Source organism: Hippocampus comes, unplaced genomic scaffold, assembly GCF_001891065.2.
Source record: "Hippocampus comes isolate QL1 unplaced genomic scaffold, H_comes_QL1_v1.1 scaffold124, whole genome shotgun sequence".
NCBI lineage: Eukaryota > Metazoa > Chordata > Actinopteri > Syngnathiformes > Syngnathidae > Hippocampus > Hippocampus comes.
Window position 1 is genome coordinate 1,289,395 of NW_017805075.1, and position 24,020 is coordinate 1,313,414.

The 24,020-nt window shown below is 42.3% G+C and overlaps 2 protein-coding genes across 4 annotated transcripts in view; one reads left to right on the forward strand and one right to left on the reverse strand.

Moving 5' to 3' along the window:
- ada (adenosine deaminase) overlaps positions 1-1,938 on the reverse strand; it is a 17,568-nt gene extending 15,630 nt beyond the window's left edge. For 2 of the 3 annotated variants that reach the window (XM_019865098.1, XM_019865097.1), the window contains exon 1: positions 1,739-1,938. In XM_019865098.1, coding sequence (XP_019720657.1) covers positions 1,739-1,843 — 105 coding nt within the window. In that variant the 5' untranslated portion in view covers positions 1,844-1,938. Of the gene's footprint in view, positions 1-1,423; positions 1,540-1,738 lie in introns of those variants that run through there. The other variant, XM_019865099.1, reaches the window with a different exon arrangement.
- Positions 1,939-13,204: 11,266 nt separating this feature from the next.
- ccn5 (cellular communication network factor 5) lies at positions 13,205-23,825 on the forward strand. The gene is made up of 5 exons (XM_019865100.1): positions 13,205-13,743; positions 15,524-15,740; positions 17,727-17,975; positions 20,926-21,143; positions 21,837-23,825. The coding sequence occupies exons 1-5, from the start codon at positions 13,678-13,680 to the stop codon at positions 22,125-22,127; spliced, it is 1,041 nt and encodes a 346-aa protein (XP_019720659.1). The 5' UTR covers positions 13,205-13,677; the 3' UTR covers positions 22,128-23,825.
- The last annotated feature ends 195 nt before the right edge of the window (positions 23,826-24,020 follow it).

Genomic DNA, 24,020 nt, shown 5'->3' on the forward strand with positions numbered 1-24,020 from the left:
CTGTCTTCGGGCAGTAGGCGTGGGACACCCTGAACCGGTTGCCAGCCAATCGCAGGGCACACAGAGACGAATAACCATCCGCGCTCACATCACAACCAGGGACAATTTGGAGTGTCAGCCTGCCATGCATGTTTTTGGAAAACGGGAGGAAACCAGAGTACCCGAAGAAAACCCACGCAGGCATGGGGAGAACATGCAAACTCCACACAGGGAGGCCGGAGCCGGAATCGAACCCTGCACCTCTGCACTGAGGTCGACGCGTGAACCACTGGATCATCGGGCCCCCCTCCAGGAATTATATTCATCATATCCACTTGAGTTCTGTGCGCACACGATGCCTACTTTGTGGCTTCAACTTCACATTTTGTCCACACGCTATTTCATGACCACAACAAACTGCTTTTGCCACGCACTATTGGAGCTTCATGGAGATTCTACATGAGAACGGTCTTAAAAAAGTCAGAGACATGTTCATGGGCACACAGAGACGAATAACCGTCCGCGCTCACATCACACCCAGGGACAATTTGGAGTATCAGCCTGTCATGCATGTTTTTGGAATACGGGAGCAAACCGGAGTACCCGGAGAAAACCCACGCAGGCATGGGGAGAACATGCAAACTCCACACAGGGAGGCCGGAGCTGGACTCGAACCCTGCACCACTGCACTGAGGTCGATGCGCGAACCACTGGATCATCGGGCCGCCCTCCAGTAATTATATTCATCATATCCAGTTGAGTTCTGTGCGCACACTATGCCTACTTTGTGGCTTCAACTTCACATTTTGTGCACACGTGATTTCATGACCACAACAAACTGCTTTTGCCATGCACTATTGGAGCTTCATGGAGATTCTACACGAGAACGGTCTTAAAAAAGTCAGAGACATGTTCATTTAATGACACTGTACACAGAAACCTTCCCATCCAGCACTTGGCATCATTAGGGCCACACGTGTAGCCCTGTTCCTGATATTTTGGATCACGTACAGCCACATCAAAAGCATGCTTGTGCTCCAGCTTGACAGCCATGAGCTCATCCTATAATAGGATGACAGCATGATGGATGGATGCTGACCCGACGGCTCAGCTAATTCGCATTTAATGAGGTTATATCTGCCAGCCACACCGCTTTATCATTTTACACTTAGTCAGTCTCACTCGCCTTCTCTCTGTCATTTTATGTTGTCTTATCACCTGTTAATTATTTTCAATTAATCGGAAAATCAGATTTTAAAAAACTTGATTAATGTACATCCCTTTGTTAAAAAAAAAAAAACAATTTGGAGTGTTCAATCAGCTTGCCATACATGTTTTTGGAACGTGGGAGGAAACCGGAGTACCCGGAGAAAACCCACGCAGGCCCGAGGGAGAACATGCAAACTCCACACAGGGATCCCGGAGCTGGAATTGAACCCGGTACCTCTGCACTGCGAGGTCCTAATCACGGTAAATATGTGGATCAGAAAATCTTGTAGACCAGAAATATAAAAGAATCTCGGCGCTGATCGAGCTTGCCTGTGCCGCTTGTAATAAAAAAAAAAAGTTCATAAGCTCGAAACAGTCGTAAAGGACCACCAGTAATTTTTTTAACTCACTTGGGACTTTATCCATAAAACAGATAACAAAGAGCCTCTTTCCCTTTCGCTCATCATTCTTCTCACGTCGTGCGTAAAACGTGCGTCAAATTCACGTCCCCTTCCACGCTCGAACGTCAGCGGGGCGCGACTGGACGTACCTTGGGCTTGGAGAAGACATCCTGCCGGTTATTTTGTTCAGACATGTTGGAGTGTGACGCGGGGCTGCCTGTGGAGCGGACGGTCACGACACGCGAAGCAATCATGAATATAAGCGCTCGCGCGTACAAATACAACAGGCAGACACGCAGGACACGCCTTTGTGACGGTGCTGCACACCACGCTGCTGTGGACTGTCCAACATGACGTCACACCTACTTCCGGGGGGCGAATTGCACTGGTAAGCAAAGTCCAAGGCAGAACCATTGAGGAACCAGGCAAAGTAAGTCAATGAGGGTTTTTAGCCTTCAAAAAGAAGACACTACTTGCTTCCTGGGGTGAGTAAAATTTACATTTCAACAGAAAAGTTGATTTATGAAAAAAAAAAAACAGGATGGAAATTCAGACATAAAACTATATCATCGGCTAACTACACTGAGTTAATCTGAGAATTTCCATCAGTTTCACATGACTAATATGGTAAATTGATGTTTTTTTTGGGGGGGGGTATTTTGTAAATTTGGATGGCAAGAGGCGGTTATGCATGCTTGCATATCATCCCATCCACTGTCAGGCTTTCATGAAATAAAATTCACACATATGCAGAACAATGCCTATTGCACACATAATGAAGCACGAACCTAAGTAAAATGCAATGTTTTGCTGAGTTTCATTTACGAGACCAGGGGTGCCCAACATTTTTTGACCGAAGATCTACAGTACTTGACGATCAACCAATCTCCCATGATCGACCCGTTACGGCACACGCATGCCGTGATGAGCAACAGCTTTAACGGCCCCTAAGATGAATGAAACAGAAAAATAAAGTAGGCACAATAGTTTGTGGTTGGTGAAAAAGAAATCGCTGCCTACCTTCGTCGAGACTTGACGCAGAGGCATGGGATGCACTTTTGCAGCGTGTTCATGAACGTAGCTCACGTATGCCGTTTTAAAATGCACTCCAGATTCCCATTCTTTGCCAGTGCCCTCTGTGAATTGTACATGAAACAAATTCTGAATGAAAATCATAAAACCAATAAAAGATATAGCGCAACAGCTCTGATCGCAAGCTACAATTGCAGACTGCTGACCGCTACGTGCCACCGTAGGTTAAAGTTGACCTCCTTTTTTAATTTGTTTTATTTTTTAAAACTTGTGAAAGTGAGATTGATAGAATGCTAAGGGTGCAGTGTGCCATAACACAAAATTATATAACAATAATAACACGCACACAGGCACACAAATGTTTTGCGTTGTTTTTTTTTTTGTTACCTCTACACCCCTCGTGATCGACCTGGGACCAGTCCGCGAGTTACCAGTCGATCGCGATCGATGTATTGGGCACCGCTGTACTAGACAATGGCATTTCCTTTGCCGTGGCTTTGCTTTTGTGTACTACGTAATATTCTACCTCTGTTTCATGCGCCGATTCACAAGCTACGAGCCAATCAGAGTGATCAGTTGTCAGCGACGGCCAACGCCATTTTGCATACTGCGATCAATGGCTCACTCATTCACATCATATCTATAAAGCACAATTAAACAAAAATATCTTTACTCTTCACAGTTCAAGATGTTGTTTTTTTAGTTGGTTTTGTTCCTGCTTGTAATATGAGTGTGTTGGGCAAGATTGCTATGTATGTGCGTTTCATTTCATAAAACCGTGATTGTGGATGTGATGAAAAACAATCACTTCGGGACCATGTCATTTGCTCAAATTGGCATCGACTGTGGAAATGTAATGTAATGTCCTCTACTCAAGATAGATTCATTTAGAGTATGCATTCAGATGTGGCCAGTGGGGTGGCTCGGGAGTGATGACCACACAGCTCCACCTCTGCATGACAGAAATAGAAGGTATAATACAACTTTTAACTTAAGCAAGATGGCGTATTTCCTGAGGAGTGGTCATTTACAAGGATTTTGCCCCACAGTTTATATATTGTGGAGGCAATGTCATGGCTTCTGTAATAGCCTCATTGGTCTTTTTTGATGATGTAACTCATGATGGTGGCAGCAGAATGAAATCTGAAGTCTACAAAACCATTTTGTCTTGCTATTTACAGAAAAATGCATCCAAACTTCTCAGGAGAAATTTAATTATGCAACAAAACAATGACCCAAAACACACTGCCAACAGGTCCTTATTGGGGCCAAGTCAGTCACCAGACCTTAACTCAATAGAGCATGTATTGCCAGAGACGAACAACCATCCGCACTCACACTCACACCTAGGGACAATTTAGAGTGTTCCATTAACATGCATGTTTTTGGAATGTGGGAGGAAACCAGAGTAGCCAGAGAAAACCCACACAGGCACGGGGAGAGCATGCAAACTTCACACAGGGAGGCCGGAGCCGGAATCAAACCCTGCACCTCTGCGCTGTGAGGTTGACGCACGAACCACTGGACCACCCGGCCTCCCTACCCTGGCACCTATTGTTTACAAACACGAAGAGGTCCACAATGCCCATTTCTAGTGCTGTACCATTCAGGTGAAAATGTGCAGCCCATTGTGGAAGGATTTAATGCACCACTTTTATACCATCATGGGTAGATGATGATCATAATTACATTGAACTCTGCATAAGCATAGTGCAGTGTGAGGACGTTCATGAGATATGCTCGAAGAAGGACTCTTAACAAGTCATAAATCCCTTATCAGTACGGCGATGTATGGTTGTAAAAATGTCCACGTCAGCGGTAAAACGTGGCGAGTCGAAACCCTGCGGTGTGTCACTGTGACAGACGCCCTTAAGACCTTACATTTGCTCAAAGAGGAAGACGAAAGTATGTTTGCATTGCACAATCAGAGATTTATCTGAATATCAGCCTGCATTGTTTTGTTCAGCCATTCTGGACATATTTACAGAGCCCCAGACACAGGGGGAGAAAAAAATTGTGACCACAATGTGGATATAATGTGTGCGCAAAATGTGAATTTGTGGCCACATATGGCTAACTTACTCCAGCCCCCCCTCAAATACAACCCCAAAGTGTTGTTCTTCATGTGTTCTTAATGCGTGTTCTTCATGAGAAAAATAGCATTTCCCAATACCCTAGGGACAATTTAGAGTGTTCCATTAACATGCATGTTTTTGGAATGTGGGAGGAAACCAGAGTAGCCAGAGAAAACCCACACAGGCACGGGGAGAGCATGCAAACTTCACACAGGGAGGCCGGAGCCGGAATCAAACCCTGCACCTCTGCGCTGTGAGGTTGACGCACGAACCACTGGACCACCCGGCCTCCCTACCCTGGCACCTATTGTTTACAAACACGAAGAGGTCCACAATGCCCATTTCTAGTGCTGTACCATTCAGGTGAAAATGTGCAGCCCATTGTGGAAGGATTTAATGCACCACTTTTATACCATCATGGGTAGATGATGATCATAATTACATTGAACTCTGCATAAGCATAGTGCAGTGTGAGGACGTTCATGAGATATGCTCGAAGAAGGACTCTTAACAAGTCATAAATCCCTTATCAGTACGGCGATGTATGGTTGTAAAAATGTCCACGTCAGCGGTAAAACGTGGCGAGTCGAAACCCTGCGGTGTGTCACTGTGACAGACGCCCTTAAGACCTTACATTTGCTCAAAGAGGAAGACGAAAGTATGTTTGCATTGCACAATCAGAGATTTATCTGAATATCAGCCTGCATTGTTTTGTTCAGCCATTCTGGACATATTTACAGAGCCCCAGACACAGGGGGAGAAAAAAATTGTGACCACAATGTGGATATAATGTGTGCGCAAAATGTGAATTTGTGGCCACATATGGCTAACTTACTCCAGCCCCCCCTCAAATACAACCCCAAAGTGTTGTTCTTCATGTGTTCTTAATGCGTGTTCTTCATGAGAAAAATAGCATTTCCCAATACAGTATTATCCTTCATAACCTAAAGTTACAATGCTTTTCAGTGGGCCTTCTTCTGGTGTGTACATCTTGGCCACCAGGGGGCAGTATAACACAGACATTCGGATATCCATGCATAATGTCACAACTCCAAGCAGCAGCCAAGCCATGGCTTGCATCTCGAAAAAATATAAATGTATGGGTTAATTGTACTTGTACCACTGTATCATGCGTGTGAATTTTGTGTTATTTGTTATTATTTACTATGTTCACTCTGTGGGCTACAATCTAATCCCCAAACTACGCTCCAATTTATGTGTTCTGTACATATATATGTACTGGATATGTCTTGTGTGAAGTTATTTTCCATTTGTGTTGGGAAAATAAAATCACTGACAATTTGACAAATGTTGAGCTCCTGAAGGAAATTATTGTTTTGTGAGGCATGTAACACCTGAGTGGTCAATCATTAAAACAACAACAACAACTAATAAAACGTGAATACAAAAAAAAAAAAACACATTGGACTAGGTAGTAGTATTACAACTTGACCACGAGAAGGCACTTTTACCTACATACATATACATAGGGATTTCCCAGTTCTGTTGCACAAAAAAATAAAAGCCCTGCTTGTTCTTTTTTTTTCATGTACAGTATAGTATTCATGTACAGAAGCATCTCAAAAATGACAGTTCCGTGGAAAACTTGATTTCAGAAGGTTCATTCATATGAAACTCATGTGTTTACAGATTCAAATCACACTTTGCAATATTTCACAATTTTATTTTTAGAATTTTGAGGATTATAGTCTACATATAACAAAAGACCAAAAGTCACTATTTCAAGTCATTAGAATATTACTTATTAAAGAATCAAAATTATTTTTAATTTTGAAATTCTATTAAGAATTGACATTCTGAAAAGATATTTCCCTTTTGTGTTTGTTGAATCTATATAAGACGAGATGCACTTTTTAAGTTTTGGTGGCGGTCCATGTGTCACTCAAGACGTCTTTAGCTTTAATGCCATTGGGGGAGGAGCCCCACGTTATTGCAATACACCAGAGGGATCCGCCTTTTTTGCATTCCCACAATAGCTGACACCAAAGTAGATGCTGTTATTTCAGAGATGCGTCTGAATTGGTCAGTGGCGGCACAAACGCATATCTTTGCTGCTTTTATTAATGTATGAAGACAAGAGGTTTCATGAGTAATATCGGACCACTTGTGCACTTGAATCCACAGACTTTGAAGGGCAACTCATTTCAAGAAGCTTTCCTTAGCGTTGTGCAAGTACCGGTAATGTATTTTCGAGGGCCATAACCATTTGCTCAGTGGGAGGGTGATTGTCTCATTGCCCACAAGTCGTGGGTTCCATGCCCGGCCCCTGCGAGCATGTCAATGTTTCCTTGAGTGAGACACTGACCACTGAGTTGCTCCTGATGCTGTCATCAGTAAGTGGATGAGGTGTCAGTGTGGAAGTGTTTTGAGCACCTTGTCAGTGGAAAAGCACTATACAAGTGAAAGCCCGTTTCTTAATGGGTTCTAACAACTAAGCTGTGGCAGAATTGAAGTCATTAGCACTGTTCAAGCTGAAGAAATGTGTTTTTCTGATGGCATTTTCTCTGGACTGCCATGAAATGAATCTATTTGTCTCTTGATTGGCTTTATTATGCATGCCTAAAATTTGAAATCATCAATGACTTTTTGAAACCAGGACTTCGAGCGTCGCTGTCTCAGCGTGGGAAACATTCACACGTATTGCACCGAAGCAGAATCAAAAATGGTAAAATTAGAAAAATGTGATTTTTACAAGTGTTATTCATAGAAATATATGAGCAGAAGATACAGTACGAGTAATGCTGTGGTGAGGATATCGTATGAATGGAGGCCATCTGCTGCCTTTGCCGTCTCTCCGCGCGGCCATGACCTCGAGGTCCTTGACCCACGTGTACATCAGGAAGTCGACGTTCTCCTCGGCGTTCCTGCAGCAGCCTGGTGGAATTTTCACAATGTCCAGCTGGAATGACTGGAACTTCACGTACCATTTTTTTTTTTTGGTGGGGGGAACAAAAACATTCAGCCAAGTTTGTCATCATCAACTGTTAGGACTAGACGCTATGCATTCCTGTTTTTTTTTTCTTAAAGCAAATAGTTTCAAAAAGTATTCATTAATTTTTATTTCCATCGAATTTTATCCCCACAAAATCACCGTGTCTAAAAAATGAGTAAAAAAAACCCCAAAGCACTCTTCACATTATTGTCTGCAGCTGCCACCAGTAACTTTATTCCTGCACAAAAACATTCAACTGGAATTACATGGAAACCTTTCCGACGTTTCTTACGGAAGCGGGCCTTGTTTTCCAGCTGTTTGAGCACTTATCTCTTCAAACTTTTCCACTTTGAGACTTTATGACTACATAACTAAACAAAGAAAGAAATTTTCCACACATCTTTTTCCCCAGTTACAAAAATGTTTTGTATTTTGTTGGAAACTAACACATAGGAATCCGTGACATTAAAGTTGAAATGATTTTGCCCTTAAAAGGCCTGCACGGACATTGAATGTTGTTTAAAATGACGACAGAAATAATTTGAATTTCACACTCCCACAAGGAATTTTGTCTCAAAGGTCTCCAGGAAGTTGCTTTGACTTCCTGCTTGGTTTGTGCCCTGACATGCACTGTCACCTCTGGACCTTGCAGATACAAGTGTGCGCCGCTCCAAATCATGTCCACTCAGCTACATTCCGCACAAGTGGGGCTTCACTTAAGATGTAGAGAGTGGAAACAGGATCAACACCTGAGCTATATTTTTAGATTCACGGCAAAGGCCAAGAATATGTGATTTCTTTGCTCTCTATTCTTCACTATAATATATTAACAATCACCATTTGAAGAAAGCATGACAGTGTCTTCATTTTTCCCATGGCTGCATTTTTTTTTCAAGTCACCGCTTGCCGTGCACTTGTTACTAGGCAGAAACTGTGGAGCACAAATGATTATTCATCAGCCAATTAATTTGTATTGATAAAATTCTCAGTTTGATTACTCGCTCTGTATGAAGTGTAAAAGGGAGGAAAAAGAGCAGTCTGCTTGAAGTGGTGGCCCACTGATGTCCATTCAAGCCAGGAGCTGCCATGCTATGGTGGGACAACGTCAGCATGAACGGTTTCACCTGGATTTCTGGTGCCTTTCAGACAGAGCTCCTTTCTCTACATTTTTATTTAATGAGGGACTTAAAATGTCCTCATGCGGTCATTCCATGCGTCTAGTCACTGGCCCCTGCCCTTCCAGAGAGGATGTTGATCAGAGGAAAAAAAAAAAAAGAAATTGTTGTTGTAAGAGGAAAGAATTTGAGATGGTGGGTGTCGGAAGAATGGAGGCAGACGGATTTGGAGAGTCCAGTCAATGACCTCGAGCAGTCTCGGCTTGTTGATGCAGCGATGACCATCCTCTCTTCAAACCTTTCTGGAATCGTGAGTCAATGCGACATCATAAATGGAATTCATGTACATGTCAAACAGGGGAGAAAAAGAACAGCTGCGGGACCGTTCTGTTGGCCACAATAATCATCAACCTCCTCCCTCCTAAAAAGAAAAAAAAAATTCTTATATCGGAACATCGCAATGTAAAACCCTGTTTCTCCAACTTTTGGAGCTGCCGGAATTTTTATACAATTACAACAAAACTTCACCGCACACCACCTCACAAAAATGTGACGAAAAATGGATATAGCCAGAGATGGGGGACTCAAGTCATATGACTTGACTTGAGTCAGACTCAAGAGTTGCTGTGTTGAGGACTTGTGACTTGCCAAAAGCCTGGAAAGACTCGACTTTGACTTGGTATCCAAGAGACTCGACTCGATTTTGACTTGAACTGCAGTACTTGACAAGTCTTCTTGTTTATAGTTGCAAATCTCCATTTCAAAACAATCTGCCCTTTTGAGGAAGGAAAAAAAGACAGATTTTTTTTTTTTTTTTTTTTTTAATGTTGTTGAATTTGCGCCAAACTGGTAACACAGTCAGCGTTTTTATGCACTTCCTATTGTGAAGTGGCTACGTCAAAACTGTCAGCGATAGGAGCAGCTCCGAAAATCAACTTGAATTCACTGGTTATCTTTGCAATCAAGCTGACAGAAATAGGATGGCAAAAGGCATGGTCTGCCACTCACAGAATGAAGACACAACGGCGTCTAGCGACATTCCTCATTTTAAAACGCACAAAAAGCGATAAGCTAACGTCACAGTTTACCATCACTCAAACACGATAGGTAGCCTGCCGGTAAATGTCAGCACAACATCGTGTCAAATAGAGCATGTGTGTCTATTCATTTGCCAGTCTTTTGGGTGTTGCATCGCCATTCAAAGGAATTGATTTACCTCACATGACATTTTTTTTAACTGACATTTTGCACATTCAAACTATGGCAATCAAGAAGAGTTCACCATTCATACAGTCAGCTTTTGCCACCCAGAAGAACGTGTGACCTCATGGTGAAAAGTTCTTTCCAGTGGTGCCTTGATATAGAAGTTTGATTTGTCCCGTGACCACGCTTGCATCCCAAATCATCTTTCCCCATTGAAATGAGTAGAAATGCAATTAATCTGTTCTAGCCCTTACAAAAACACCAACATTATTTTTTTTTTTAAACATGTTTTTGTTTTTCGCAAGACATAGCATTGTATGGTATTATAGTGTGTAAAAGCATACTTAGAACATTTGCTCTGCACATTACCTGCAAACGCGGTAAATGTGAGCGCAAAACACAACTGTACTTAATGAATTGTCCATCTGTTGGGTCTATTGCATTGTGCCACCATTTGATGTCCTTCAACTACAAGAATACCAATGTAAAATGACAGTGGTCAGACGTTGTGATGTTTGATGGTGCCATCTAGTGGTGGTGGTCTGAAGTCCAGTCGTATATTGAATTTGTCTTTATATCTCAAGACAAAAAACACAACAAAAGAACGGCCAAGAGATGGCTTGTATCTCAGGTACCACAGTATACCCTTTGGGACATTTTTTTGTGGTGGAGTGCTGTGAGATTTTTTTTTTTTTTTTGTGTAAAATATGCGGCTTGGCTCAATGAAGTCCAGGAAAGACTGGTCAACATTGGCAAACGTAATGACCAGAAAGCTGCAGAACGTATTACAGTAAATGCTGTAAAAGTTGTCCAGGTGGGCTGACATAACAAAAGGAGCATTTTTGAAAAATGCTGTCATGGAACCCTGGCTGTGGGTTGGGATCTGTGCCTGGTCTGGAGGATCCCTGCGGAAAAGCATCAGCGGGTGCCAAAACGTCAGGCAGCCCTCATGGTCTCAGAGACGCTCGGCGTCCGCCCCTTGTGTCCACCGTTGTCCGTTAAATGCGTCTGTTTGCGTTGAGTCACAAAGTCCCAAATCAGTTATGGCTTCTTGGCACCACTCGGAAACCACAAACTGACCAACCGGAATACTGGGAGGCTTCAAATGTTGGAGGTGCACAAAATGTACTTTTCAGAGTCAACAGGGCGGAATGTTGCTTGCAAAAGTCCAACGGGCACCAAAACACCAAATCCAGACACACGAGTATTTATTTTCACCTCCAAAGGCAGATTTTGCCAGGTGTTGATTTTTCTGTTGTCGTTTGTGTTCTTACTTTCTCTGTCTGTCTCCTCTCAAAGCACGGACTTAGGTGTTGATGTTGTTGGCTTTTGACAATGCTTTTGTTCTTTTCATTGCTACAATAGTAGGAATGTGCCACAGCAATCGATTGGCACAATAAGATGATACGTTGTTCTCCTTTGTCGTTGCTTTTAGGTCCCATTTTTTTTCTCGGTCTCTTCCCACCTATGTACAAGAAGTTGTTTTTGTTTCTGTTACGGTCTTTTCCTGTTGACTTTTGCGTTCTCTGTCTACCCCTTTTGAAACCAAGCAGTGGTGACATTTACAATTGAACGTGTGCAGTCACTTGTCGATCATGGAGGAGGCCAGGAAAGAAAAAGAACAGTTTTTCAAGAATTCACCACTGGAAGCCTGCGGTAACGCTACACTTGCTCCTCACCTGGAGCCCACACACACACACACACACACACACACACACACACACACACACAAGTACGCACACATACACTTGATGCTTCTCACTCAGTCCGCCTGGTTCTGTTTATTAGTCGTGTCGTCACTGCCCACCCAGAAAACCTTGTTATTTTGACTTGACTGCATTTGTGAACATTGTACATATTGTGTACATTCAAGCGATGACATCATCCTGACATCGATACTGTGGGTGGTCAAGGTGATTTTTTTTTTTTTTTTTTTAAATAGACCTTTAGAGTGTTGAAGAATTGGAAATAGTTTCACAGTTTTTTTGCCAAATGACCTACTTGCTTGAATTTACCTCTGCTATCGAATGTTCATTCATTGTATTATCCCACCATTATCTGAAATGCATTTCATCACGAGGGTCGCGGGCGTACTGAGGCCTATCCCGGCCGTCTTCGGGCAGACAACGGGGTACTCTCTGAAATGGTTGCCAGCCAATTGCAGGGCACACATCGACAAACAATCATTCACACTTAGAATCACATTTAACGACAATTTAGAGTGAACAATTAACATACCATGCATGTTTTTGGAATGTGGGAGGAAACTGGAGTACAGTAATTGGAAAACAAACAAAGGCACGGGGTGAACATGGAAACTCCACATGGGATGGCCGGGGGCCGGATTCGAACCCACGGTCTGCGCACTGTGATGTGGACATGCTAAACGGTCGACTACCGTGCGACCCTTCATTGTATTAGTTGTTATTAAATACAATTCTATTTTTTTAATACCTTCAATCTGTTTGCCTTTATAAGGACAGATTTTTGACATTCGCTGATGGTGTCGCGTTACATTCGCCTGACTTGTGTGCGGCCAGCACGGGAACAGTTCCCACTCAGTGATGGTATGAATGTGGATGTGAATGTTTTTTTTTTTTTTTTTGCTCTGACTTGCAAATGCAAACTTGAGACATGAGCACTGTATGATGGCAACGACTCAACTCACTTCACAACAAGGTAGACTTCTCGAAAAAAAAAGAGTCCCCAAACTGTTTGCTGCTCTCAGCTGAAGGTTATTGTCAAGCTAAACATAAAATGGAGAGATGAAAGGTTCTGTATTTAAAACAACCACATAGCTTGCGCTACCTGAATACTAACAAAATGGTAAACTCCATAGGCACATGAGCTAACAATTAGCATTTGTGTGGCAGTATTGTTACCCTTTAAGCAACAAATATCTCCACTGAATGCCTATCAGCAGAACTACAAATGTAGAAAGATAATATAAGAATACTCTCACACACACACACACACACACACGTGTGTATGTATGTGTATGTATATTATATATATATATATATATATATGTAACGGTATATTACTTATCCTCTGCAAAGAACAACTAATATTACTGCTGTACTGAGAAGCCAAGAGATGGGCTGAGTCTCCAATACACATATGTCTGTCTTGCCACTGCTCCCAGGTGGCAAGAGCACATACACCAGAATGAGCAGCATTTGAAGGACCTTAATTATTTTAAATCCCATGTAATTATGTGATCATTGTATGTTTTTATCAAATCTATATTTTCTCCCAAGAGGCAAGATGATGTTGACGGCCTGCAGCCTCATCTTGGAAACTAGATGAAAGACACGGATCCAATCTCGTTTACGTCTGGCTCACTTGAGGAATGGAGTAGTGGAAAAAATGTGGCCGACTGGCTGGTGTAAAAACATCCGCATAATGAATTCCCCCGCCAATTAGACCGGAATCGTCATCGTACCCGTGTCTCCCCTCATTTCATAAGCTGGAAGATCACACAGCTGGAAAGAGAGGGAGGGAACTCGGGTGGAAGTGGAAAGAGGCAGCGAGGAGGAGGAATGCGAAACATTTGTGATGGTGCTCCAGTGGCTGTTTACACAGTAGTCATCGCGGCGGCATGACATCAGAGTGCAGACTTTATAAATGTCAGCAGCTGGCCAGAGGGGCGAGACAGACGAAGCCCGGAGACATTCGCAGACCCGAGACGAACGTAGACTTTTGCCCTCATGGACCGATCGCTGTGTGACTGTGTGACAGCCTTGACCCTGCTGCTGCTCGCTGTGGCCTCGCAGGTGAGCCTCAAACATAGTTGTTGCGGAGGAAATGACACTCATGTATTCACAGGGAAATTTCATCTTGCCATAAACAGCATGTCTGCTGTTATTTATTTCCCTCTCTGTTTGTTTCCTGAATTCATTTCATTATATTTTTTGCTTTAAAAAAGTCATTTTTAGCCAAGCTGCTAAGAGGGGAGAGGACGCAATGCTGATGAAGCCTAACAGCGCTTCTAACGTCTAGCTGTATTTTCCGGTATTTGCTTCATGACGACCACTGACCGGCCTCACCGAAACCAATGTAGCAGAAATGACGTTATTTACCGCAACAATGGGCGTAGCTCATTTGTAAGAACCGAACTAAACTTATTTTTGTGTTTCTTAAGCAGAGAATAATAAGACAATAATTCCAATGTACACATAAACAACAATAAAACAAAAATAATTTCCGGCTCTGTTTTTGCAATGACCCCTTATGGCTCTGTTCTGTTGTTGTAAAGCAAAATTTCAGACTAGAGGGCGCCAAAAGTTACTAGCACATTTTGTGTCGTCATTCAGAGGCTTCAACTTATGAATGAATGAGGACGCATGTGCCCCGTTGGCCGTGTGTATGTTTTTTTTCCTTTAGGGTGCGGGTGGTGGTTGTTGCTTAGACAAACCGGTAGTAATCATGTATTTGAATAAAAGGAATAGTTCATTTAGTAATACAGTTCTTTCCAAGCTGTGTTTTGTATCGTGAATGATTTGATGTTCACTATGCATCATTTTATGATAGAATGTGTTTCTTCTGTGTTTAGTTGCACGGTGCCAAATAAATAAAAAGGCACTTTGCACCAGAATGTTGTGATGCGGAGTGCAGATGCCACCTCATGAGGCAAGCATCATAAAGGGAGCTTCCAAGATAAAACAGTCATTCCGGTTTATTGTATGCTCCACACCACCCCCACAACAGACAAAATGCGCAAAGTAGCAAGCAAAATATTTAATTTATTACGTGTATATATTTTAAAGCTTCATGCATGTACAGTAAGAACAACATATTTGCATGCTAGGTGCAGATATTAATTTTGTCTACTCGTGTTCTACACTGTAGTATCTGTGAAGTTGAATGTGTGCATACCTTTACAAAGCGCCCAGGAGAATAAGAATGTGGGGCTGGCTATTCAGTTGTGGTGTCAGTTGAGGCCATCACCAGGTCGTCTAAGAATTTGCTTGTGTTTCCTGAATTTTGTTACCATTTGTTCGAAAAGGGAATTAAAAATGCATCCGTAGCTGCTCCTCACATAATCTGCAAACATGGAAAATATGAGTGCAAAACACAACTGTACCAAGCGCTTTGCCCTCTCTGGTTCTTCTTCTATGGTATCTATGGACAGTTGGCAAAACAGCTTCATGGTACATTACTGCCATCAACTGATATTATCCTTCCACTGCAAGGAAGGCAATGTGAGTTGATGTGGTGTTTGCTGCCACCCTCTAGCGGCGGGAGTCTGAAGTGTGAATTTCACTCATATTTCAAGACCAAAAAATTGATCAAGTTATGGCTCGTATCTCAAAAATGCCATAAGTAGAGGCACTCAAGGCACCACTGTACTTAAGTGAAGTATAGACACTTGAGAAATCAAATTCACTACAATAACAAAGTATTTGTATTTCTTTAATTCCCACCGTAAATATACGCATCAGTGTTGTGGTTTGTCTGCAGAACATGAAGCGGTGGAGACTCTACATGATGTTTTCTTCCGTCTTTCTCGATGGTATTTTGATCAGAAGCCTTTGTGTCTTTTTCTTCTTGCAGGTGTTGTGTCAGTTGTGTGACGGGCCGTGCCTCTGCCCCCAGCCTGCTCCCCAGTGCCCCCCTGGAGTTCCCCTAGTGGCGGACGGCTGCCGGTGCTGTATGGTGTGCGCGCGGCAGCAGGGCCAACCGTGCACTGAGAAGTTCCTGTGCGACGGCCAACGGGGGCTAACATGTGACTACAGCGCCAGTTTTCCTGGTGGCCCCGGGGAGTGCGTCGGTGAGTTGCTCCTTTAACAGGATTGGCGGGGTCCTGCCAATACATTTTGGGGTCACTGTTTTTTTTTCTGTGGGAGTGAGATGGGACGGGAGTGAAAATCCACTCCTGTGTCATCCTCTAATGCCAACCGGTCTGAGAAGACAAAAAAAATAAATAATTAGGGTTGGTAAAAATATCGATTAATCGATGCGTCACAATAATCCAACCCCGAATGCAATGCAATTTGGCAACTCCTCTGAAACGTTTCCGCTCCTGGCCAATGGAGGTTCCTTACTATTTTTTTTTCACACCAATACACAAATGTATTTCAGGGTATGGATGACTTTAAACTTAATTACACACAACAATGTTTACATTCGCTTTTATTATGTTTTATCATATTTTCATATTAATATTTTACAATTGTGCTTCCTTTATTAAAAACAATTGTGTTTTTGGGAGGCCGGAATGGAATAAAGACCTTTTTAATTTAATTCATAATTCTAATTAGGAAAATTGTTTTGATATAAGAATAAATTACATTCTGAGAATTTGTCACCACATGAATTAAACTTGGAAACTTGTATCACTGCACTCAAATTCAGATCCTTTTATGTAATAAAAATAGGGTGAGGCCATTATAAATTTGACTGATTTCACATACAGGTATATGTGAAGTCACTTGAGGGCACGCTTGAAGGCACACTTTAGTTCCATTTGGACTTAAAGATTTTCACGACAATGATCCCCTGACAACATTTTGCACTTCACGCTTTGCCCTCCCACTAAATTGCAGATGTATTTTTTTTTTTGTGTGCACAATTTTGTTATGTTGTTGCGCTCGCTCCCGTTTATTTTGGTGTACTTCTACTGTCGACGACCAGATGGTGGCACATAATTTTGTTCACAATTTACATCACAATGTACACACTTCTGTAAATTTGCCTAAAGAAGTCAAATGAATATGAAATCCTGCTTTTTATGCCTACAGTAAGTCAAGTCAAGTCAAGTCAACTTTATTGTCAAATAAAAATGGGATTTAAATTGTAAAGGAGGCTATTTTTACGATGGCTATTTATTGAATGTTTATATCCCTGCAAATATATTACATTCCAATATTGTGTGGTCTTTTCAGTTTCATTCTTAGTCATTTGTTGATGATATTTCAAGGAGACATTAAATCCCCTGAATTAGAGTTGGGCTACTGTTCATTTATGCTCAACCTTCCCGGAAGTACACATAACGGGATCAATACACTGTCTGTACAATATTTTGGTGTTACGCATTGTGCTTTCTCTCTCAACATATTATATTACATGTGTTTAAAGACCTTAATTAAAAATGAAGTACTGTAAATATTGCAGATTTTCACTGACAACATTTACGTGCAATCATTATTCGAGTTAAGGTCAACATTTTGGTTTCTAAAACATCTGGGATAACCTTTTTACATGCATGGGCGGACAGAGTTACTCCTGAATACATTGTATTTGTGATCAATTAGAATATCCCGATCTAAACAGGCGACGTGCCGATGATGTCATGATGCAAAGTCATTTCCGCTTGTTACCTTCTACTTTCAAGAAAACATGATATTCATATCACACACCACAGGGCTAAAGCAGTCGGTTTCCTCCTCACTCGAAAAGTGTGGATCTGCGCTGCGTCTCAGTTTGTTTACCTCTGCTTGTGTATTCCCGGCAGGTTGGGCGCACAGACTAAAATGCACACCTATGCGTCTCTGTATACACACTGTGTCATTTTTGCTGTCGAGGCAGAAAATAATGTGAAACCTAAACCCCGCAATGGAGGCGGGACTACAGTGTAGACGGTCAGACTCTGCATATAAATGCCTGCAAAGGTTAATTGCACCTTCTGCTGCCATCTAGTGAACGAGCATTTAATTGTTCTGTCTGTCAATGCTATGTCAATGGTAGAGACAGATGAACAAAGATACATTATTTGTTGGAAATAAATAATAACCTTGAAGCCAATTGTGCCTTTTAGCTCAGGAAGATCTGACCTGCAAAGTCAATGGCATCAGCTATCACGACGGCCAATCCTTTCAGCCCTCGTGTGACGTCCACTGCCACTGCAGAGGCGGCGGCGTCAGCTGCGTGCCCGCGTGTCCCCTGAATTTTCGCCTCCCCACTGCGGATTGTCCTCATCCGCAACATGTTCGGCTACCGGGGAAATGCTGCAAGGAGTGGCTGTGTGAAAACCTAGACAACTCTGTGCTTCAAGACGCCATCTCAGGTAAACGCATTACAGTCAATGCCAACATCGTCATCATTTTTTAATTTGCTGATTTGAGGATTTTTGTTTTTTTTTTTGTTTTGGAACCTACTGTTATTTGCTGAAAAATCTCCCCGCACATCACCAAAAACATCCCACAAAGTAGCCCTAGATGCGCATATGATGATTTTGTCTCCATTTACTTGCAAATTTCCAAAGCAGTAACATTATTGCTTTAGGTGCATTTAGTGGCTTCCTGGTGATGTAGTGAGTTGAGGAGCTTCATTCTACTTAGTTTTTCCAGTTCCATTCTGTCGTTACCAGCCAAAATGTAATTAACACATCATTTGAGAAAAGTGAAAAAAAGTTTGAGTCACAGTTGCCAATGAGCTTTCCCACCATTAATTGAACAGTATGGGCTAACAAACAAATGCAAAATGAACACTCAAAGAGGCTGCTGTAGGCCAAAATTCATAGCCAGAGGCTCACAGAGTCTTTATCCGTTTCACTTTGTGGTTTTTTCATTGTCATTAATTTGAGGACTGCAAACAATGTATCTTAATGTGATGTAGTGTGTCTTCATGTATCTTGTGTTCATCTATCTATGCTAGCATCGCATAGTGATAAGCAGAACAATTCAATGCTTTTCCACTCGATGGCAGAACCTGTTGCCATTCACCCAACATAATAGTAGCAAAGCATTCAACCGGCCCGGCAAGATTGTTATGATTTCACTTGACTTTTTGGGACATATTTGTTTGTTGTTGTGCCACGAGATTTTTCAAATAGATTGTAAAATGAATGCTTCAGTTCATTAAAGGTCTGAAAACACTATAGCAATAGTGGAGACTGTCAAGAATTAGACATAATGTTGCCACATATTGGATCAAATTTAGATTATTCATCCTCAACTCAGAGCAGAAAAGAGGGAGGTGTAATTTGTGACCTCACCTTCCAAGCGCTCATCAAGCTCAATTACATCACGCTGGTGACTCACATTCAATACTCTGTGGCTTGGTGTTGACTTCACCAACGGATGCAGTCACACTGGGAGATTTGTCTTTGTTTTTTCACTTCAATCAGTAGTTCCTTTAAAAACGAGCATGCACAAGCCATAATATTAAGCAGATATTCAAGAACAAAAATGTTCTCTTGCTTGTAGTCCCTTGAATGTAGTCAGACACCGTTTGGCGTTTCAAATGTTTTTGTAATGGCTTCATTTCCCTTCTCTGTGGCGCTGTCTCTCTTTCTCACTCACAGAAGAGTAACATCCACTCGTGTTTCATTTTACACAGCTGCTTGTTGCTAGGAAGTGCTATTAAAAGAACTGTTTGCGCCTTTCTCCCCAATGAAATGTGGCTTGGCTTTGGCCCGACGCAGCCCAGTTAAAAACTCACAGACATGACCAGGCACGATGTCGCCATATGGACGAACAATCATGGAGCCACCAGGGAGGACTTTGCTAATATTTGGCCAGAAATGACAAAAACATGTACCAGAGGAAATATTAAGGTGGAGCGAGTTTCATGGAATACCTTCACGTGCTGGAAAATAAGCTCATTTCTGCTCCATGTGCAGTGTTACATAGGTGAAAGTCTCCCACCTGTTTGTTAAATATGAAGTTTTGCTCCAATGCCACAAGAATTTGGAGTTTGGAGTTTGAACTTTCTCTCTCTGTTTCCCAACCTTTATCCAGCCAACGCTGGTGATCTTGCCTGAAATTACTTACAAATGGATTTACTCAGGCTGAAATCAGGGTTTGCTAAATTGAAAGTACCGTATTTTCTGCACTATAAGACCCACTGAAAGCATCCACTTTTCTCAAAAGCCGACAGTGTGTCTTATAATCTGACACACCTTGTCTATGGATCAATATTCTGATTTCTTGGATGTAGTATTTTAAATGTTCTGTAAAGCCCTGTATATGAAAACAGTTTTAAAATAGGCCAGTCATTGAAGGTGCGCCTTATACTCCGGAGCGCCTTATAGTGCGGAAAATACGGTAGTTATCATTATGTTGTGGCAAGGGCAACTTGTGTATGAGCGTTCAATGAAAAAATCGGTTACACACGATTAAAGTGTGTTGAAAGAAGATATCATTTGATTATTTTTGAGGAAAAGAGGTGACATTTAGGCCCGTTTACCACATTTTAATCATGCCTCTGGAGCACTACCTTTTGAAAAGGGGACCCTTACAAATCTGTTCCAAAGGGTCCAAATTTGCCTACAAAGGGTACCGACTAGATAACGGGTGGGCAATATTACACAAAATGATTCATATTACCTTACCGCACTTGATCAGTTCTAACTTGTACCTACATCAGGCGTATCAAATAGGAGCACTTGCACTTGTTCAACTGCATTAGAAAAACAAATCAAACGATGATGACCCTGCTAACATGCAGAAGGTGAAGGGCTGACTATGTACATATCAAGACAGGCGCAATCACGTGTACAGCTGTAGCACAGTCATTTCTTTAAATTGCATTCCACTCAACTGTGTGTTCTTTCGGCAGGCAATCACGTAGGCAAAATACTTGTTTGTACCCTTGTATGCAAACATTAAGTCATAGAAATGGTTCCTTTGCCCGTCTGGACAATTCGTGGAACTTTTACAACCATAAACAGTACTTAAACAGTACTAAGTGTACCTAAGGGTTCAATTGTGAGTCCCGACAGAGTACATCACAAAAATGTGGACTGAACTGTTTTTTTTCCTTCTAGTGTGGCAGCAATATGCTTCCATAGTGATTCAAACAAGATGAGCAACAAAACAAATTACATCGAGGCTCTCAGAGTTGCAGAGCAATTTGGGAAAACGCTGCTCACAGGCTATTCATGTTGTCTTTGAGGGCTTCCTGGTGCCCATGGGCACCATTTTGGTGGCCAGTGATTAGCAAATGTTCAAATCTCCAACATTACTTCACTTCCCTTGTGTTTTTGTATCTTTTGTCTCCGATTTTTGTGCCAGCCATGAGAGCAGACGCTCCGCAACCACCGCCCCCGCTGCCGGTCGCCTCTGTCTGCACAGAGCGCAGCACCCAGTGGAGCGCCTGTTCCCAGAGCTGCGGGGCCGGCATCTCCACGCGAGTGTCCAACCGCAATCCGGCCTGCAAGCTGCAAATGGAGACTCGCCTTTGTAAAGTGCGACCCTGCCATGCGCATCTCCCCATACCAAGCGGACACACGGTGAGTTTGAAGGATGAACCCATCCATCGATCCATTTTCTAATCCGCTTATCCTCACAAGTGTCATGGAGCCTATCCCAGCTGTCTTTCGACAGTAGGCGAGGTACACCCCTGAACTGGTTGCCTGTGGCACACATTGACGCACAACCATCCGCGCTCACACTCACACCTTGGGACAATTTAGAGCGTTTCATCAATCTGCCATGCATGTTTTTGGAATGTGGGAGGAAACCGGAGTACAGGGAGAAAACCCACGCAGGCACGGGGAGAACAAACTCCACACAGGCAGGCCGAACCCGGAATCGAACCCTGCATCTCTGCACTGTGAGCTAGGACGTGCTAACCACTCGACCACCATTCCCCCTCAACCCCCTAATCCACACTGTGCAAAAAAAAAAAAAAAAATCTAACTTTTTACACCTACAGAAGGAGACAGGTGTATGTTCATTGTACAATGTACATTTTGGGGCATGTTTACTCATGTATCTTGTGAGATGATTAAAAAAATGTTTTAATGTGAACACATAGAGGGATCAATACATTGTACAATAATCTGCCTTCTTGGCCAGATTACCCTTGAAAGGGAGACCGAGGTCTCTAAGGTTTTTATTTTCTGGTTAAATGAAGATTTTGATTTGAGATGGCTTCCATACTAAACTAATTGACTGCGGTCTGTCCTTTTGTGCCGTTTCAGCAACGGGAGCAGCAGGGCCAGTGCACGGTCAGCTACACGTCACCCGAGCCCGTTCGGCTGGTCCATCACGGCTGCAGCAGCACGCGCGTCTTCCGGCTGCGATACTGCGGCGGTTGCAACGACTCTCGCTGCTGCACGCCGTTCCACACCTCCACCGCCGACGTGACCTTTCGCTGCCCCGCCGGCACGCTGCGACAGCAAGCGGTCATGGTGATCCACTCGTGCGTCTGCCACAGCAAGTGCCCCTACTCGCCCTTCACCAACCCGGCTCTTTGGGGATACAGACCTTGACTGGTTGCCATGGTAACACCAGTCTTCAAACTGCTGGGCTAATCTGTTGTTAGTCCTGGAAAGAGACAATGTCAATTTTGTAGATGAAGAAAAAAAATGTCCAGATGCATTTGTGTGCCCTGCGAAGTCACAGCACACAGCAGGTGTTTGATCGATGAATTGAGCAATACGTTTCATGTTTCAATTTGAATTGATATTTAAAGAGAAGAAGCCTAAAATGTCTGTTTCACGGTCAATTCTCTCTAAAGACATTTTTTGATCCAGAACTATAAAATAACAGCCGTCTACCAATGTGTGGACCTTGAGAGAGAACCTTTAGGAATGTGTATCTTCTGCCGTTTAGTGGAAGAGTGTTTTATTGTTTTGCCTGTTGCTGGCATAGATAGATAAGCAAAGGTACATTATCTGCTGTAAATAAATTATTTGAAGTGAAATTATCTCATTTCCCGTGGCAAACCTGATGATCTCCTCGCGTGTTGGGAATCACTGGCCCATAGTGTCAAAGGGTGTCATCACCAGGTTGTGACATTGAGACAGAGACTGGAAGAGTCACAGAAAGGCATTAGAGCAAGATGTCTGATCAGACCCCAATTACAAAACAACAAGTTGGGAAAAAAAGTACTGAAACACTGAACAGTTCAGCATGTGCAGTCCATTTTTTTTTTTTTTTTTAATGTTGATGTTCACTTGTGAAGATTTAAGTGCATTTTAGGTTTGTCGGGAAATTACACCCATTAAGGTCCAGGTTTCTTTGTGCTCATGTAAGGAATGAATATTCATGACAAGCCTTTCAATAAATAGGTTGAGGATATTGGTGTGAATTGGGACAGAAGTTGGAAAAATTTTTTTTAATAAATTCATTGTACAAGCGTAAATGGATAGAAGAGGAGCAATTTGTTGGTTCACTGAGTTAATATGAACAATGTAGAGAATCTCCTCCCAAAATAAAATATTCTCATCGACATAAGATTATTGTTAGAATAGTGACCTTTACGTCGTACTTTTGTAAATGTTTGCCTGGTCCAGATAAACTGGCACACACCTTGCAACTTTATTCTCATAAGTTATGACTGTATTCTTCTCATATATCAAGTTTGTTTTTTTATCTTTTCAGTTTGGCTCCTCATACTAAAACGTTTTCATATAACATGAGAGATGAGATGCTTGTATATATTCCCCAGATAGACATTGACCATTTCCTACTGTTCCTAACACTGTACCTACGATGTTGCACTTCTTATATTTCAGTGTAAACAGTTTTGGATATTCTGTATATTTCCTGATTACGGTGAAGATTTTTATTTTTCGGTGTTCAGTGCCATGCATTTCTAATAAGACGTGCTTATAAGTTACCCTAAATTTGACAGCACAGTAATGTTTGTCGAAATTATATGACATTATACTGTATTCATCTGTCAACTCCTTCATTCGTGTGACAACCCCTCAGGCATATCAGGCCATCACATCTTTGACATTTCTGTGGCCTACACACAGTTTCCACATGTGTATCGTGGAAAAAAATAAACATGACTTGGATATAGTCATTTGTTTTCTCTTCGTCTTCAAGGAAAGATGGCCTCATTTTTCCATCCCTTATCATTGGTGACATCCCCAATTTATCGCCACCAGTGTGAGACGGTCAATCTAAAAAACGGATTTCAAAACAAGGTTTAGAAATAAAATGGTCCCTAAAATCCACTCCTGCATTTTTATTTTTTTTTGTAGGACACACAGGTCCTTGGGAGCCTTGAAAGGCTCCTCCTCTTGTAGCCTCTGTGGACCGCATGCAGCGTGGGGAATTTGGACAGGCTTAATGGCTGTGTACAAATTCATAGGTCGCTTCCGCCAAACGCCGAATATGTACTCGCCTGAACTGGTTGCTAGCCAATCACA

Bases quoted from the DNA above. Each gene is read 5' to 3' on its own strand.
- ccn5 (XM_019865100.1), top strand. From the start codon at position 13,678: ATGGACCGATCGCTGTGTGACTGTGTGACAGCCTTGACCCTGCTGCTG. The intron at 13,744-15,523 runs GTGAGCCTCAAA...TTCTTCTTGCAG, and splicing joins TGCTCGCTGTGGCCTCGCAG to GTGTTGTGTCAGTTGTGTGA. The intron at 15,741-17,726 runs GTGAGTTGCTCC...TGTGCCTTTTAG, and splicing joins TGGCCCCGGGGAGTGCGTCG to CTCAGGAAGATCTGACCTGC.